The 17,656-nt window shown below is 41.6% G+C and overlaps 2 protein-coding genes across 2 annotated transcripts; one reads left to right on the forward strand and one right to left on the reverse strand.

Moving 5' to 3' along the window:
• Window positions 1-1,294: 1,294 nt before the first annotated feature.
• smcr8b (Smith-Magenis syndrome chromosome region, candidate 8b) lies at window positions 1,295-6,142 on the forward strand. The gene is made up of 2 exons (XM_030779019.1): window positions 1,295-3,993; window positions 5,722-6,142. Exons 1-2 carry the CDS (start codon window positions 1,295-1,297, stop codon window positions 6,140-6,142), a joined length of 3,120 nt encoding a protein of 1,039 aa, XP_030634879.1.
• Window positions 6,143-9,194: 3,052 nt separating this feature from the next.
• LOC115816050 (uncharacterized) lies at window positions 9,195-17,075 on the reverse strand. Its single transcript, XM_030779021.1, has 18 exons — window positions 16,967-17,075; window positions 16,682-16,787; window positions 16,208-16,301; window positions 15,684-15,840; window positions 14,548-14,785; window positions 14,311-14,436; window positions 13,981-14,034; window positions 13,761-13,883; window positions 13,012-13,170; window positions 12,455-12,508; window positions 12,285-12,327; window positions 11,883-12,105; window positions 11,381-11,460; window positions 10,615-10,695; window positions 10,113-10,208; window positions 9,679-9,800; window positions 9,472-9,594; window positions 9,195-9,276 (listed from the first exon to the last, which is right to left on the reverse strand). The coding sequence occupies exons 1-18, from the start codon at window positions 17,073-17,075 to the stop codon at window positions 9,195-9,197; spliced, it is 2,070 nt and encodes a 689-aa protein (XP_030634881.1).
• Window positions 17,076-17,656: the final 581 nt, after the last annotated feature.

Consider the following 17,656-nt stretch of genomic DNA (forward strand, 5'->3'; position numbering starts at 1 on the left):
AAATTAAGTTGTGTTTTTGGGTCATATTTTGTTTTTTTAAAATTGTGCCTGTGCATGTAGAATCATTCTTGAGTGAAAGCATTACTGAGCACTTACAAAACATAATAAGCTTGGAAATAAAATAAATTATTCCGCTCTGTAAGGTGGGTACGTCGGCAAATAAACGAATATAAACAATAAAAGTTTATTTGTTTTACGTGTGGGGTTCTAAGAAGTGGGAAACGGTTCTTCATATAATTAGGTTAATAAGTAATAAGTTTTATGGACCTGTCTTTAAAGGCTTAGTACTTTCTGAAGTACAAGTTAATAACTATTCAGCTGTTTCTTTACAGGAGTTGGAATCTAATTAGTTCTTCGTGAATGAAACAGTTTTGCTGTGATAGGACTTGGTGCGACAAAACAAACAAACATTAATACTACTTATAGGGTAAATACCATCATGCGGTGAGGAGTGTTTTGCAGTCATTCTTTAATTCATTCGTTTTAATATGTCGACTCCGAGCAACGCGAGTCCACGTCTCATGTATTCCACAACTCAGAGTACATAACTTTATTCTAACAGTTAAAAACACTTTCGATTTTCATATATCACTGAAAAGCCCACGGTAGTCCGAATTCTGAAAGCACATAATTTGTCAACGCTCCTCTGGTGTGCTTTGCACTCAGATTGAACTTTGCTCAGAGTTAAGCGGAAACTTTCAGTCGACTTCGCGTGGGGGCACGCCCCATCCACAACACTGTCACATGGCTTGCAATGGACGGCGTCGCTTATATTACGGGGCAGCGACGTGACAAAGCAGAACTAGTTGTTCTCTCGCGCCTGTGTATAATCAATCGTAATGTGATCATGTCAGGCCAAGCTAAGCTTTATTCTGTGATTCTCCGCCCTTTCGTTTCCTGGTAGTACGAGTCAACATCCACTACAGACTTTCACTTCTACTACAAGGTTTCTGACAGTCGATGCCGGTCACTGGATTCCAGACCAGACCAACGGTAACCGGTAGAACTATTTTTATTTTGTATTGCTTAAATGTGTACCCAACGACTTTCAATACAACGTTTAGTTTTATAGATGTCTAAGAATGCAAAACAGCTTTGTTGCGTATAGCTGGATGTCCAGGCAATACTGCTTGAAGACCGAGCGGCTTTCACTTTGTTTACGGTTCACTATGCAGTGTGCAAGCTGACTCGCTCGGTACGTAATAAGCTTGACCAGCTGAGCGCGGGAGAGTGGGCACTCAACAATGACTGAGTAAAAGTGCCGGTTCAGCCCGCACTGCGTCTTGTCAGCACAATGTTTACTTCTCCGGACTTGTTGGCGTTCACCAAAGAGGATGAGTTAAGGGAAGCGCCTTCTGACCAATGCGCCGTTCCTGACGAATTGTCTGTGCCGCTTTTCCCATATTCCGGTGACGCTACGCCTTGGTCTAAGACATCCAGCACAAAATTTCACAAAGATTTCATCCTCGTTTCGGAATTTTCGGAGCAGGTGGGTCCACAGCCGCTGCTAACAATTCCCCCTGGAGCGAAAGCATGCGGTTCTTTTGACCTGAATAACTTTTCTCTCAGAATCATGTCTGTAGACTATCAGGCCTCTTCCTCAAGTCCAGGTGGCTGCAGCAACCCCAAACTGAATTTTATTGAGGACTCGAAAGTGGTTTTGGCTGACTCTAAAGATGGAGCGTATGCATATGTGCACTATCTGACACTGTATGACCTGGAGGCACGAGGTTTTGTACGCCCACTTTGCCTTGCCTATGTCTCCTCTGATGAGGGCAAAATCATGCAGCAGTTCCCCCGTCTCTGTGTTGAATTCTCCAAAGCTTCTGAGTGTCTGAAGACAGGAAACCGAAAGAACTTCGCCAATGAACTGGAGAAAAAACTCAGAGACCTAGAGTACACTAGGACGATACTGCTGAAAGAGTTAGAGGAGGACAGTTTCAAGGGCAGAGCAGAGAGCCAGGGAGAGGGAGAGGACTTGACAGTGAACAACAAGTCAGTGCTGGAAAGAAAAAAAGAGGAAGAGAAGCAAAGCAATGGATCATGCGCTATTAGAGAAGAAGAGGAAACAAAAAACACAATGGGGCTGTCAGGAGCACTAGATCCAGGAAAAACAGAGAACACATCAGCATTAGAGAGAGAGAATGCGTTGAATATAACGACAGACTTGCTGGGAGAGGGAGAAGAAGGGCGAGAAAGAGACGGATCCAAACTAAGTAACATGAGAGAAGAAGGAAAGAAGACAGGACCAGAGGATGAAAAGCAGAATATGGGCTGTCCTGCTGTCCAGAGTGCAAAGAGAGGTGATGAGCTAGTGTGTGTGGATAAAGCCATTCGTGAACATAAAGGCCTTCTGAGGCAGGTGACTTCTTATCCAAACAGAAAACTCAAAGACCCAGAGTTTTTGCCGTATGAGTCAGATGATTCCTCACACTCTTTTGAGGTAAACATATTGTCTCAGGGACCTGAGGCTCAGTTCCATAGTCTTTCAAATGACTTCACGTCTATCAGCCTGTTTTCACACACCCCGCAGGTGGTGAGCTGCACAGCGTCCAAACGTTTTGACAAACAGCTGAAAACCCTCCAGGAATTGTGCGATGAGTATTTTCATGAACAGGCACTTGAGCAGCTGCGTTCCATAGAGAAGCATTTCCGTGGAGATGCCTGCCACCTTCACGTGCGCCAGCTCTGCCAAAGCCTACTCCAAAACCTCAAAACCACGAATTTCTTGTTTGAAGACCCTTGTGATGTAGAGGAGGAAGAGGATTACACAGGGATGCTGTTTGACAGGGGTGGAGCCAAACCTGTCTGCCCGTCACTCTCTCTCCCTTCCTCCCCAATTACAAACGAACCCTTGAGCCTTGAATCCTATCACTCCTGCGTGGAGATGGTGCCAATTAAACTGGAAATTGGCCAAAGCAGTCGATCAACAAAACGCTCTGACAGTGAGCCGACATCCCCCTTGTCTGACCAGGTTGTGACATTTTACCCTGCCAATGAGAACGAAGCTGAGGATGAGGAGTTGTCAGTTGCAGTGATGAAGAGTAGTGTGAGCAGCGGAGAGAGCATTGAGGTGCTTGGAACAGAAAGGTCTTTCAGAAATCATGCGTCCATGGTTAACATAGAGTTGGGAGCAGTGAAACATAATCATTTACCACCTCAACCTTATGTTCCTGTTGTTCCTGTGGAGGTGTTGAGGAGAAGGGTGATGGATAGGAGAGCTATCAGTGAGGACAGCATAGAGATCCTAAGCACCACCGACTCCATCATCCCCGAAGACCTACGTGCCTCCTGCTCCTCTGTTATCCAAGAGGAGACTCAGGAGCTGGAGGAAAATGAAAGCAACTTGGTTAAACCCACCAGCACCACCCTCAGCCAAGAGCAGAGCTCAGTTGACCAGAGCACTCAGGAGATGGAAAACATGATTCTGGTCCAGGAAGGAGGCACACCAGGACAGGAGCGAACTGGAACAAGACAGGAAGAGGCAGCATGTGCTGGTCCTGCTAACACCCCTTCAGTAGTCCTCACCCCACCTCATTCTCCTGTTCACCTCTCTCAAGACGAGGCTTCCATTGAGGTGTGTCCTGTTGTAGGGCTTCTTCCTTTCTCATTCTTGGAGGAACCATCCAGGATTGGTTGGGAAGACATGTCAGATCGCACCAGTTATGTCAGCACCTCAGCCTCGGACTCCACCGTCCCAGTTGTTCACCAAAGTAACGGACGGAAGTCTCGGCGACACTGCAGTCGGACGGGAAGGGCCGCATTACAGTTCATAAGACAGTTCCCATTTGCAGGTCACGCGGTGTTTAGTCTGTTGAGTGGCCGTACGGTGGTGGTGCTCGGCGGCGACGAAAGGACTGTCCGACAAGTGGTCACAGCACTATCTGTCTTCTTGCCAAACCAAGGCAGATATAAAGAAAGCATCCAGCCCTGGATATCTACACCACCTCAGCTCACCGACCTGCTCTCCTGGAAACTCATCGGCTTCAGCAGGTATATACACATATACACACAGCCATAGAAATCCGTCACTGCTCACAGCAAGTTATCAGGACCGATAGACGAAGTATACTGCAGTACTACTGAACTTTTATCCATTACCCAAAACAGCAGGCTATTCCTACTGTAGATAGTAACTGTTTAACTGATCACTAAAGGCCCATGCCAAATAGTTTGGGTATTAACTGTATTTAGTAGGATCATCTAAGGACTCACAACTCTGATGAATCAACAAATATGTGTCACTAAGCATGAAAAGTGAGCTGTAACAATTAGCCCCTGGTAATGTTTATGAACCGGTCGGAGCCCACAGCTGTGGGTTATGTTTACAAAGATGTTCTTTGCTTTGAGAGACATGGGATATTTATCACGGTTGGACATGATTTAAGATCTCAACAAACTCATTGGTCGGCTTACAAATTCACTTCAGGCTTCACAGAAAAGAGTAATTTGATGTTGAGGTAGAACAGCTCATGTTAAATCACTGACTGTCTTCACTTTACAGTGTTAAAACATTCAGTGCGAGAGAGAAGATTTATATAAGGATTGTAGTGTGTTTTGATTACCATTACTAAAAAGGTCTCAGCAATTCAAATGATGACATCACACATTTCCTTTTAGAGACAAGGAGCCATTGAATTTAAACCCTAAATTATTGTTATGTTACATTTTACTGATGCTTAAAACAACTACTCCAGAGAATATATTTGGTTTATAACAGTGGACATGAACTGTCATGACTGACATTAACATTCATAGCTTTAGTTACATTTACAAATAGTGAGTAGAAAGCAAATAAAAGGAAAATGTACCTTTATTTTCCATGTCCTGGTCCATTATAGCGTGAAATGGATAATTGCGAATACTTTTTTTGCCCGTCATTCTGCATTTTTTCATCAAAAATATTCATGGTCCGTAATGCCTTAATGCAAAACTATGCAGATTTAACATGCCATGACCAGCAATGACTGTCTCACTGTTGAATTCCCAAACGAATACTGCTTAAGCATTAAGTGTTAAAAAAAAAACCACACACAAGTCAGAGTTTCCATTTTGTATATAATCTGTTTGATACTGTTGTTATTTGTTCTCTGTGGAGGGACAACAAAGCGGCAGAGCGTTCTATGTCTATTGATGTTTAAAGGCAGGATGTAGAGCTGTTTTTATTCCCTCAGCCTGTGAAAGTACTCATTGATGTACCAGGATGGATTTCAAAATGTAAACAAACTATTTATACATTTTATTCCGCTGACATATTATATCAGATCAATTGCCTCAAGGATTTAATTTTCAAGGAGATCATTGTAAGAACACTCAAAAGAGTACTCAATTATAAAAAAAAAGTTCCTTTTAAATATAAGAAAATAGAACATAGATGATAATTGCTGATCTGTTAGTACTTTGGAAATATTTTTCCTTTCGTGGTTGGTACATGACAGTATGTAAGATGATAATATAACAAATATTAAACCTAAATTAATGTTATATTCATTGTAATTCTCTGTCTATATGTATCTTATGAACTCATAAGAAATTATACATGTAGGGCAAACGTAATTCTGAGGTCATCCACTAGAGTGTGCTGCATGCTTTACATGCCTGGTTTAACTTCATGTCGAACAGAGAAGCTGTTTTAGTACACTCATTTTAATGCATATGCTGCCATTTGTATGAAACCCATGTTTAAATTCTGCTGCCTTCTCTGATTCTCTGCCACCATAGGATGTCCTGGCCTACAAGTCCCAGCATGCCTCATTCCTTGGGAGGCTACAGTCGTTACCTCAGCATTTTGGACATTGACCAGAAGTCACTGCGTTGTCCTGTCTACAGGGGTTCTCTGATTGGTCCGTTGGTGGATCCCCGGACCCAGATAACACGAGGCAGCACGTATTATTTGTTTGCACACAGTGTCCTTACCAGACTCGTTTCTAGAGCCTTCCTCCTGACCTTCTCCCACAACCTTCACCTTCCCAACGACCCCAGCATCGAAGACGACAGATTTGAACGCTTGCTGTGCGGACTTCATGAGGATGACAAGAGGGTCCTCCACTTCCTGTCAGAGCTCATAAGACTGCGCTTCACAGGAGCTCCGCCCACTATTCTCAGGTTTAGCTACAGTGCATGTACACTGTTTAAACTCTGAATCTCGCACCTGCACACGCACACACACACACACACACACACATGCCCAAGACATAGAGGATCACCGCACAGTTTGTATTTCATCTTTGTAGATAGCTACTGCCAAACATTAGGAAATCCAGCAAAACTGGCATCATAGCATATAGTGCTGTTGTATGGGTCTTTCCATCATGTTTACACTGTCAGATTTCTCTACACACTGATATTTTTCTTTTCAGAAAACAATTTTTCATTTAGGATGATAATTGCAATAGATTATAAATACAGTCAGTATTCCTTAATGCTCTCACTGTGAATATTTTGACACATATTGTTTTTGATAGCTTTCTCCTTTTCTGAAATATTTCTACCACTAAATAATGTGTCAAAAGTTCTCACACAGACACAATACCACTACTGATTTTCTGACATATTTTGTTAAGAACATACCTGACCTCATGTGAGTTGTTCTTCACAATCTAAAGCCCGGTGTGGTTTGCAGCAGTAGTGCTTCTCAGCCAATGCCTTGGACCGCTTTGAGATCTATAGCCGAATCTGCCTGGCTTAAGCTAATCTGTAATATCTTGGGAAAAGCCGGGTTTATCTTAAAACATCCTTCTAAAAGCTGTTGTTACCCAGCAGTGCTGCTGCTCTGTGACTGTTGTGAGGCAAAACATTTCGCTCTGTGAATTAGTCAATAAAGTCTTGATGACTTGAGCTTTAAGTTGAATTTATGGAATTAAAAATGAAACAATATAAACAGTATGTGTTCATCATCATGACTAGGACGTTATGAGGAATCTGTTGTTGGCAGCAGTCATATTTAAATGTACTGTAGACTGAATCTTTACTGGAAATTTTATTTAATGTTGTTTACCACGACGGAATCCTCCAACCCTCCTTTGAAAAGGCGGAGTGCAAAAAAAAAAAGAGACTTGTATTTCAAACAACAAACAGCATTTGAAGGTTAGCTGACGCAGCATTAAAAAATACACTGATATAATTTCTATACCTTTTGTGCCTTCACTGATTTCTTTCCCTGTCATTACACTAGAGCACATTATAGATTGAAGTTTAACACATTTCACGGACTGTGAATGCTGAATATCAAGACACTGATGACAGTTTCCTCACCTAGAAACAGCTAGAGTGTTTAAGGTCAAGATTTGAACCAGACTTTCATGTTATTGTTGTCAAGACAACATTTGTGGCCCCTTGAGTGTCAAACTTGCCCTTCCTCATAGTGCAGGGCATGGTTTTACGTGTAATGGCTCTTTCTGACTTACGTCAGTGAAATTGCTGGTGTAACGGTGTTTATGTGAAAGACTTCTTCAAATCTCAGCCTGACTCAGCCTGTTGTTTTCTGTTCAAGATGCTCATCACAGTTATTAGAGCAAGTGATTTTCCATCACCATTCAGTGTCACTTTAAAGGTGAGAATCCATGATGAAAAGATGAAAAGGTGATGAAAGTATAAAGAGCTGGTGAGCCTTTCCTTTAGTTTACTGGAGTAAACTGTAGCTGTAATTGCACAGTGACTTTTTTTTTCTTTTTGAGGCAGAATTTTTAAGCCTTTCAAAATGATTAGCACACAGGTAAAAAACTGCTGATTCAAAATCTGAGGGAGTCAAATGTACCTAGCTGCTATTAAGCAATCAACATAACAGTACTCCATTTCAAAGCAGTTATTTTAAAGTGCTGATTAATTCAAAGGGTAGAACTGATAATATTCAGTCCATTTTATCACAGTTATTGTGATCTAAAAACTGCAACAGCGATTGATTATGCTGCTTCGAGATCAATTGCAGAAACGGCACAAACATCCACGGTTTCTAAGCTTTCAGTGAAATTTGCTTCCAACGCGTTTTTGAGTCTGTGTGTGTCCTGTATGGAATCTTTGCATGCCCATAGTGTGAAGTGTATTTTTGTAAACACCAGAAAAATAATATATTAAATAAAGAGTGCTGACTTCAGATGTTGTTTTTCTTTGGAGTTTTCTTTTATTAAACCATCGTTGTACAATCAGGAGAACCATTCAATGGAAAAAGGAGCTAGAGAAACCCACAAACTGGCTGTTTTTTAAACCGATGCTAATGCTTAGAAAAACACTGTTCAGTTTTGGGTTCGTTTATGGCATCTGTGACAACGAAATAGCAACATTTACAAAAATGTAAAGATTTGTTTCAGAAATAGAACGCAACTCAACAGCCACTGAAATATCGCCTCCCGCTCAAAAAATATCCCTTCCCCTGTAATTCTCATTACACAAAATACCATAGAGGACCGATACTATTTTCTTCCAGAAGCATCATCTCTATATTACAAAGCAGCAATTTTTCATTCTGTGACTGAGCTCAGAAAGCTTCGAGAAATAATTATGTAAGAACAGTATCTCCCCAGGATAAAATGAGTCATAAGAACTAATTTGACATTCAAGGAAAAAAAAAAAAAAAAACATGAGCTGGAGTTTTGTTTTATTTTGGGACCTTATGAACTGGATCATACTCAACAGAACTTCTCGCAATGAAAGACTCTACGTGTAAGGGAGCTGCAAATACAGAGAATTAAGAATAATTCAGACAAAAAAGTGTTCTATAAAACAATTACAACATAAATTATGAAACAGCTGAGCAAAAAAATGTTTGTGGAAATACTACAAGATTTTAAACAGCCGTTTTTGCCATTGCACACTGATCCTTACTAAGGACAACAATGCCTTCAAAGACCCTGGTAGACACAAGACTTGTGTTCTCACAAAAGGGAGTGAACACCAGGAGTGGGACGGAGCTCTCGTCAGTTGCCATAGAAATACCAATCAGCAGTTCAGGCATTTGACGGACAGCAAACAAAAGCCTGGATGTCCATCTCTTTATTTCTCCCCTTGGCTCTGATGTACACTTATACTAATAGTGTGTAAAAGAGCAGCCTCCACCTCTCTGCATCATCTGCAGGATCCTGTGCTTCTCAGGGGTCAGATTTAGGACCTACAGGGTCCAAAAGACAGACAGATTGTAACAGGTTAAGTATCTTTTTAAAACCAGTCTTTGACGTATGTTAATTACATTTTAATTTCCATCAGTACACGGCAAAGATGGAGATGTCTCTTACACTGAACTCCAGTAGTTGCCTGAGATTGAACTGCCAAGGACAAGCAGATCTGGTAAAATAAAACAAAACACACACACACAGACAAAATAAATACGGAGTAGGGTAAGTGGCTGTAGACATGATCATAGTTCCAGTGGAAAACATCAAACCAATCTGCCCAAACATGTGAACCTTGATGTATTTCTTCTAAATGTAACACTTCATACACATGGATAAATTGTGCACATTGGATGGCAGCTCTTACTCATTCCAGGAAGCTAGCAGCTCATTGGTCGGATAGCTGTTATGGTTTAGAGTCAAACTGCAGTCTTGAAAAAACAGGCCAATGAAGTTGGCGATGAAAGAGTGTTCCGACGCGTCTTTTACTCTACAAAGAGAAAACAAGAAGAATATTGAGGTGAGAGTGAAGGTGAAAGGTGCCACGGAGATAATAATGACAACCTGGACATACTTTGCGGGAGGTTTGTGTCGTTCCTCGAACAGTTCCTCGAGAACAGAACACAGGAGAACATGAAGAACATCCGGCTGTCCGACCAGTCTGTAGTACAGCCAATGCAGAGCCCAGGGGTTCAACTGCACACATGCACAAACACAGCACAAAAGTATTAGAGGAAACGCAAGCATTTACCCATGTTACAAAAAGGTTCTTCATATTAAACTAGAAAATACTACACTAAACTATTACACACACTGGACCTACCAGACACCAGACTATAGGACGACTAAAACAGAACTTAAACTGGGCACAGAATGTTAGTTTTGTATCGTAACAGAATAATCAATACGCTCAGGTCTATGTCACAAACAGGAAAACAAACGGACATTCATTTACAACACTAACAAAAAAAAAGGGTGGTAAAGGACAAGCCAATGAGAAAACCGTACCTTAAAAGCCATGATGACGTTTAGAATGGGGCTAAGTCGTGATTGGAGGATGCGCAGTGCTAAGGCCTGAGTAGCCAATAGCAACATAGCCTGATCCTGAGAAGACAAAAAATAAACAAACAAAATTTTTAAAGAGAAAACACATCATATGGCCACAAGACAAAACTCTCAGCGTTAAACATCCTCATCAATAGCCATCATGTCATTAATCATAAACAGTAACAGACTCATACAAATCAGATTATTCAGAACCTCTATGGAGGGTCTGCCATAGTAAAAGGGTCTGCCAGAGATCAGATCATTTAAAACCATATTTTTATATCCACAGGGCTAAAACAGTAAGTAAATGAGAATCTTCTTGTTTAAAATCAGCTTTGTTCTGTCTGACAGAGTGGAATTACTAGGTTAAAAACAGTAGTTGGAACCGAGCATTAAGCTCCGCTGTAGAAGAAACAGTTTATTGTGTGCATGGTTCTGTGTCTGGGGTTGTATTCACACTCACAGTCTGAAAAGTCTTAGGGATGTGGATTCGAAAGGCTGTGTTCAGCTCCATCAGGACTGAAAAGGTGACATCTCTGCTTGTCTAAACAGGTTGACACACATTACCAACACAGAGCTGTGTACACACACACGCCAAAGCAGAGTCATGTGACAATTACACACACACAACGTATCACAACAAACTGGGATAGCGGACATACCATCTGAAAATCAAGGCTGGGCTCAGAATATGAGACAGGGACCATGGAACCTTCCGGGCCCTCCGGAGATGAGGTTGCCGTGCTTATCAGGTTCACCCAACTTTCCGACTGCAACATGCGCACGCACACACACACACACACACACACACACACACACACAAACACGGATGCACACAGACACGCACGCACACACACACATACACACACACACACAGAGTGAGTCAGACATGTTCATATTAAATTTACAAATGTGTACAATCATTAGATGAATAGTCTCCACAGACAGCATTTTAAAACTAATGTAAAAAGCACTGAGGGTTTTCAAAGAAGGTTTAACAAAAACAAACTAACAAACAACAAAAAAACAGCTTTTTTTCTTTTTTTAAAAATGTCCATTGTCTCATTTTGCAAGAATGCCTTTTGAGAGATTTGACAAAATTTGAGTCAATCTGTGCTAGAGCAGACTGGAGTCATTTGCTGTGCTGTCATGGTTAGAAAGGCTGCAAAAAGGCAGTTTTTATATTGACTAAGGGGGGAAATAAACGTGTAAAGGGTCTGTGTACTCACTTTAGCAAACACTGTGGTGTTGCAGTTCAAAACCTTCAGTGCAAACTTCAACACTTCCATCTTCTTTAACAGGTTACAGCCTTCTAATATACACACACACATTTTATTTCAAAACACTGTTAATGAAAATGGGTTTCAAAAAATAAGTCCCTACCTATTTTTGGAAGAGAACATATCTGGACAAGTCTTGTCATATGGAAAAAAAACCCCCCACATATTACTCATTCATGACAACGGGCCAGCCAGTTATGCTCTGTGACCAGTCTATTACAGTACATCCATCTACTGCTAGTGGTTGTATTGTAATTAGTGAACTGGCCATGGAGTATATGTTTAGCTTCACTGTCACACGGCTGTAAATATACTCAGCTGCACAGAGAAATATGAACATTTTTTTCTCTCTGGTTAGGTTTTGGGTGACCAAAAACTACATGATACTTTGACTTGTCGCGGCTGATATTTACCAATAACATTTAACATCACCACATGAATAAACTTCAACCTGTGACGGGTGTCCACTGAGGGGAGAGCAGGGGGTCAGGCAAAGTTGAGGAAGCATGTCCTGGGACACTGAACATGGACAGAGATAAATCTGAGGGGGCGTGACCCGATGTGAGGATTCGCAGGTACGCTGTGAACTGGGGCGGAGTCAGTCTGGAGGCGGGGCATGAGGCAGCACCCATGGGACTGAACATTGTAGAAACAGCACCCATGTAATCACCAACCTATGCCACACACACACACACACACACACATATGCACACACACACACACACACACACACAAAGAATTATCCTCATTATTCTTAAATACTGAAGAGCATCTCTCTCAACGGGAAAACAGAGCAGTAGCAACCATATGATGTTTAAGTAAATGTGTGTATCAAAAGGGAGAAACCTCTCACCTTGCACAGATAGAGAGGCACCAGGTCTCTAAGAGCCTGTAGTCTACTCCATGGAGAAACACAGAAACCATTCAAGATTACATGAATTGGAACATAATTCATAAACATGTAATGACTAATGAATAGTGTGGACATTCTATGGAGAGGGTGTTTCTGAAAGCACGACTCACATTTCATTGTTGTAGCTCCTGACAACTTTGAGATAGCGAGCCAGTTCTCTGTACCTGTAAAATCAAGCACGTCACAGAACGTTTACTGAACAGCCAGAGAAAAGTGTCTATGGGTCATTCCGTGTCAAATCCGACAGAGTCCAGCAAAGTGGTTGCAGCACCGTCTCAGATTCATTCAAAGTTTGTCTATATAATGTTTGGGTCCCAAAACTAAGGCCTGTATTGTTCAATTCCAATGTTTTTATATATTTTGGCCCTTGATATTTCTTCATTTTTACACTCAGAACAACACCTTCTCTGAGAAGCCATGTTTGGGAATTAATATCATGAAAAGTATTGTTCCTAACCTCACCAAACTTTGTAAGATGGAAGACAAACATGTTCTCAGCAAGACTGAACCATTAGAAGTTGGTACTGCATGCCTACTGATTTTCTGTAAAGCCCTAGGTTTGGGGAAAAAAGTGCAAAATTCCTACACAAGAGTGATATTGAGGGTATTATAAACCCATTCTTTTGAACCCATAGAGAGAGAATTAGAAAACAAGATGATGGTTTACTTGTTCTGTTGCTGAAGTTTGTGGACTCGGGCTTGAACCACAGCAATTGGCTCACAAAGGACCTCTGTTCTTCGCCCTTTGACCTTACGCTCTCCGCTGATATTCTGGCCTCTCATCACAGCTGAGAGTAAAGGATCATCCCATGGGAGAACCTTCAAACTGCCAAGAAACCAAATTATCCTCTCAGTCCTCAACAGCCAATCACAACACAGCCTCAGAGCACAACAACCAATTACAGCACAGCCTCAGTCAGTACAAATCATTCATAACCAGCTGTCAGTCAGCTATAACATTTATCATGCTTCCGGAAAGAAAACCAAATACTGGTGCTTGGACTTCACATGGTTGCTAAACTGTAACTTCAAAGTATGACATGGATTTTCCATTTTAGCTCAGGGTTGTCTGGGGTTCAGTTAGATTTTTTTTACTACAGCGGACCTGAGGGTCAGGCCAACCTCCAGCTCACCTCATCATTCCTGATGGTTTTATTTACATCTGCACAGGCTCAAATTTACAGTCAACAGTGTAACAGATGTCAATCAAAACGAATAAGGAACTGCGGAATGTCAGCTGATCTCTGAAACACCACTATTCCATCCTTAAAATGAACAGTGATACATACCTGCACTAGCACTTTTTCACTGGGACGTGCTGCTTTTGCACAACCAGAGAAGAGCCACGTTTTCCCAAGCCTGTATCTGTTTTTGGCATGTGTTCAGAGGACTGTTTGAGTACAAGTGTGGTCTCACCTGTTTCTGAGAGACCTGCAGTGAAGGGGCAGTGGAAGAGCCTGGAAAAAGCTCTGCAGTTGTTTAACGAAGGACTCTGAGAACTCAGCAAAGACCAGAAGAGATTCCACCTTAGTCACAACCCTGGACACAAATACACACAGAAAACAAATCAAGGACATATTCTTCCGGTTACTAACTCACAATCACGAGTCAAAATGGGGCCGGTACGATACATTACCTCCATAAAAGCAATGGCACACAATCCGATACACGACACTTCGGGTTTGTGTTACTGGAGGGGGGGGGGATAATAATAGAATTGAACATCTGAGAAAAAGAGTTTACACACACACTAAAGTTAAAGGACTAACACATTCACGCAATGGTGACTGTAACTAGGGGTACAATCAAGATGTTACGACTTTTAAACATTTTAAACCTTGTGCTGAGACACAGGGTACATAAAGCAACAAGACGCCATCTCTGAAACATTCTCTCATTCCCTGTAATTAAGTGCCTTGAGGAACAGGTCAGTGTTATTGACGATGAGGAGTGTGATGTGTTGTACCCATTTGGTGAGTTGTGTGTGATGAAGAGTTTGGCCGCTCCAAGCAACAAGACGGCACTCGTTTTCGGATTCTCTCTAATGGCTGCATCCAGAAAGGCCAACACACATTCATACACGCAAGTGTAGCTACAAACAGAGAGTTACCTCATAAATAAAATGATCGTTTTGTAAAAAGATATTTAAAAAATAAAACGTGTGAACAGCATCCCGCTTTAAATGAATGAAACATTGTCTTACTCATAACTTATCACCCTCAGGTGTCTGTCCTGGCATGCCCTGCATCCTTCTGTCCCGCTATTGGCGGCCTGAATCCCTGCCATATTGTTATTGGATGAAGAGCCTCCAGCAGGATTGTGACTTGGTGGGTGACAACTGCAGTTACAGCCAATGAGGCTGTACAGAGAAGTCTCCTCCCCTTTTAAAAAGGTTGCATACTCAAGAGCCAATCTACATGAAAACTCCTGCAGGGAACTTTCTGATAAAGAAAGAGAGAGAGAGAGAGAGAGAGAGAGAGAGAGAAAGACAAATTAGCCTCCCAAAGAGATGATGCCAAAGATCCTTTCACATGAGCTGACAAAACAGGAACAGGGTTCACCAACCTCAGCCATTCAAATCTGTGTCATACAGATAAAGAGCAATGGCAAAGCCCAACAACGAACGATCTGTTTACTCGTATTGTATCAACACCTCTCACCTTCTTGCACCTGTTATCTGTCATCATTCCTAACAGTGGCAGCCCTTTTCTCCCTCAGTCCATACTGGATAGACTGGGATACCATTCTCAAGCAGTTCTTTTTGCATTTCTATTGTCAAAACATGCCCCTTGTTAGACAGAGACCAAGGCACATGACGTGTGGCGCGTTCATATGTATGTCAGGACAGTTAGGAGACCAGGATCTCTGATATGGGTTGATTACATGGAGGGAGAAACATTGAGAGAGATCTGAGTGAGACGTTAACCATCACAGCCACAGAGAAACAGGTGGCTAAAATGCGAAACAACTGTTTGTAGCCATTCTCTTCAATATTTACAGATTTACAGGCTCAAAAAGACTAATGAGGAATCAGCACATGTCAGCCTTAAATAATCTATAAGATACGTGGTTTCACTCTGGGGGAAAAAGCAGGCAATCATTCAGAATGAGGAAAAAGGGCAATAAAAATATTTGCGAGGAAAGAAAATACTACGCTGACTATAGATGTTAGAAACTTAGGTAACCTCCATGGTTTCCGAATTATCTGACTGAAATGGATATCGTAAAATTCTGTCCACTAATTTGGGGAAGACAAAATGCGTTGGGATGAGGTGTTTATGGTGGGTGGGTGAAGGGGGGGGGGGGGGTATGAGTGTGTGTGTGTGTGTGTGTGTGTACCAGCTCGTCGTAGGTCAGCATCAATCTCCAGAAGATCAAATCGGAAGTTGAGCTCGTGGAGGTATCCCATGATGCTCTTGTCTCTGAGACCTTTCCAGTAGACACTGCGTTTGTGTGCATTGCAGTGACACATACCGGGAATGCTCCAAAATATACACTACACAGAAACACACAACATTAATATGCACACTGCTGAGTGATACACAAGATGTTAACACACACACACACACACACAAAAAGACATGACACATTAATACATACTACAGAGAAAGACTTAGCACAGTCAAGACACACACTCAGAGACATTTTTGCTCAAGACAGTCTTCTCTTTTACTAAATCCATCACAGATAACACAGGTTGATTATAAAAATTAAGGAGGTATATCCAAATGCTACTCATTGAAAAAGATTCTTAGAATTGACAAAGAAAGGTCTAGATGTAATATACTCTTGGATTCACCCAGTCTGGTATCCATGATTACAGATAAACGCTGTATCTATGGTTACCAACAGTTGTTGCTCACCTTAGCTGCTTGTTTGTCACATACGTAGCAGAAACACTGCTCACAGAATGCCTCATTTCTCTCTACTGGACCAGAGACGTCACTCTCTGTGGGGCTACAACACGACAGACACACACGTATAATTTCATATCATACAACCAAGGTCCCAAACACAAAACTCACATATTCACCTGTCAAATTACTCTTTTAGATGACTTGTTCAAGGCCCAGTTCAACATAATGTTTTTCCATTTGCACATGGTTTCATAGAAAGGCCATTTGTATGGAAATGTATCCTTTAAATTAAAGTTTCAATAAAGACGTTTAAACCACAAACACGTCATTTTCAAGAGCAGAAGCAAAATATCACGCGGCCTGTTTCAGAGGAGAAAGGTGGTTACAGGTGTAAGAAGTATAAAGTTATTGAGTTAATTGTTTTGGTGCTAAAACTATTTTCACAATGGTGTCTCCCGTAGTTTATCATGTAATACTGACCAGAACGGGATGGTGCAGTCGTATCTCGCGTGAGGCAACACATCGGCCTTCTGTGAGAAAGTTATTGCCAAATCCTCGTCCAATACTTCATTCGTTTTCATAGCATCTGTCGATACTGAGCCACAAAGCATGAACATGCTTAGAAATGTACAACTTCTAACCGTCAAAGAAGAATGAAAAGACCATTAACGTTACCACGTTTGTCTTTGACTGCCCCGAGAAATGCATTGCTTTGGTATGCCCAGTACATGAGCGTTTTAATTAGTGAGGGAGACAAGTATTTACCTTGTTTGTTAACACTGTCCTCCACTATTAAAACGGATGAGTTGTTGTGCACTGAGCAATCGTCGTCGTCGTCGTCATCGCTTAAAACTATCACAAGATTCTGCTCCATGTTGAGGGGAGAATCTGATGTGCTCTACCTTTTACAGGGGCATTCGATAAACAGAGCTGTTGCACAATGTGACACCACAAACTTTCCTATCCGTATTTACCTCAAAAATCATGACGACGTGTAAATACTGTTTAAATCTCTTCGGGTTAACACCCAGTTAATGGACTACAGCTGTTGTGGTCTTTCAGGTTTGAAGCTGACAAGATAGCTTCTGACAAACACACGAGTTGTCTAACTAGTCAGCTGATAATGCGACTAGCTACATCAAAATGTTCTATATACACGCGCGAAAGAAACATGCTACATTTTAAACTCTCATATAGAGTAAAAAATTTAAGCTTGTTGTGGTGAAATGTAACAACTGATCAGGTACCATCTCCTCATGCGCTTCCCATGACTTCCAAATCTGGCGCGTATAGGTGTAGGAAGTTGGGTTCCCATGACTTCAAAATCTCGCGCGAAGAGGAGGCTGAGTTCCCATGACTTCAAAATCTCGCGCGAAGAGAAGGTTGGGTTCTCATGACTTTAAAATGTCGCGCGAAGAGGAGGTTGGGCTAAAATGGGAAATGGTGTAATCTTTT

Source organism: Chanos chanos, chromosome 7 (assembly GCF_902362185.1).
Source record: "Chanos chanos chromosome 7, fChaCha1.1, whole genome shotgun sequence".
Lineage (NCBI taxonomy): Eukaryota > Metazoa > Chordata > Actinopteri > Gonorynchiformes > Chanidae > Chanos > Chanos chanos.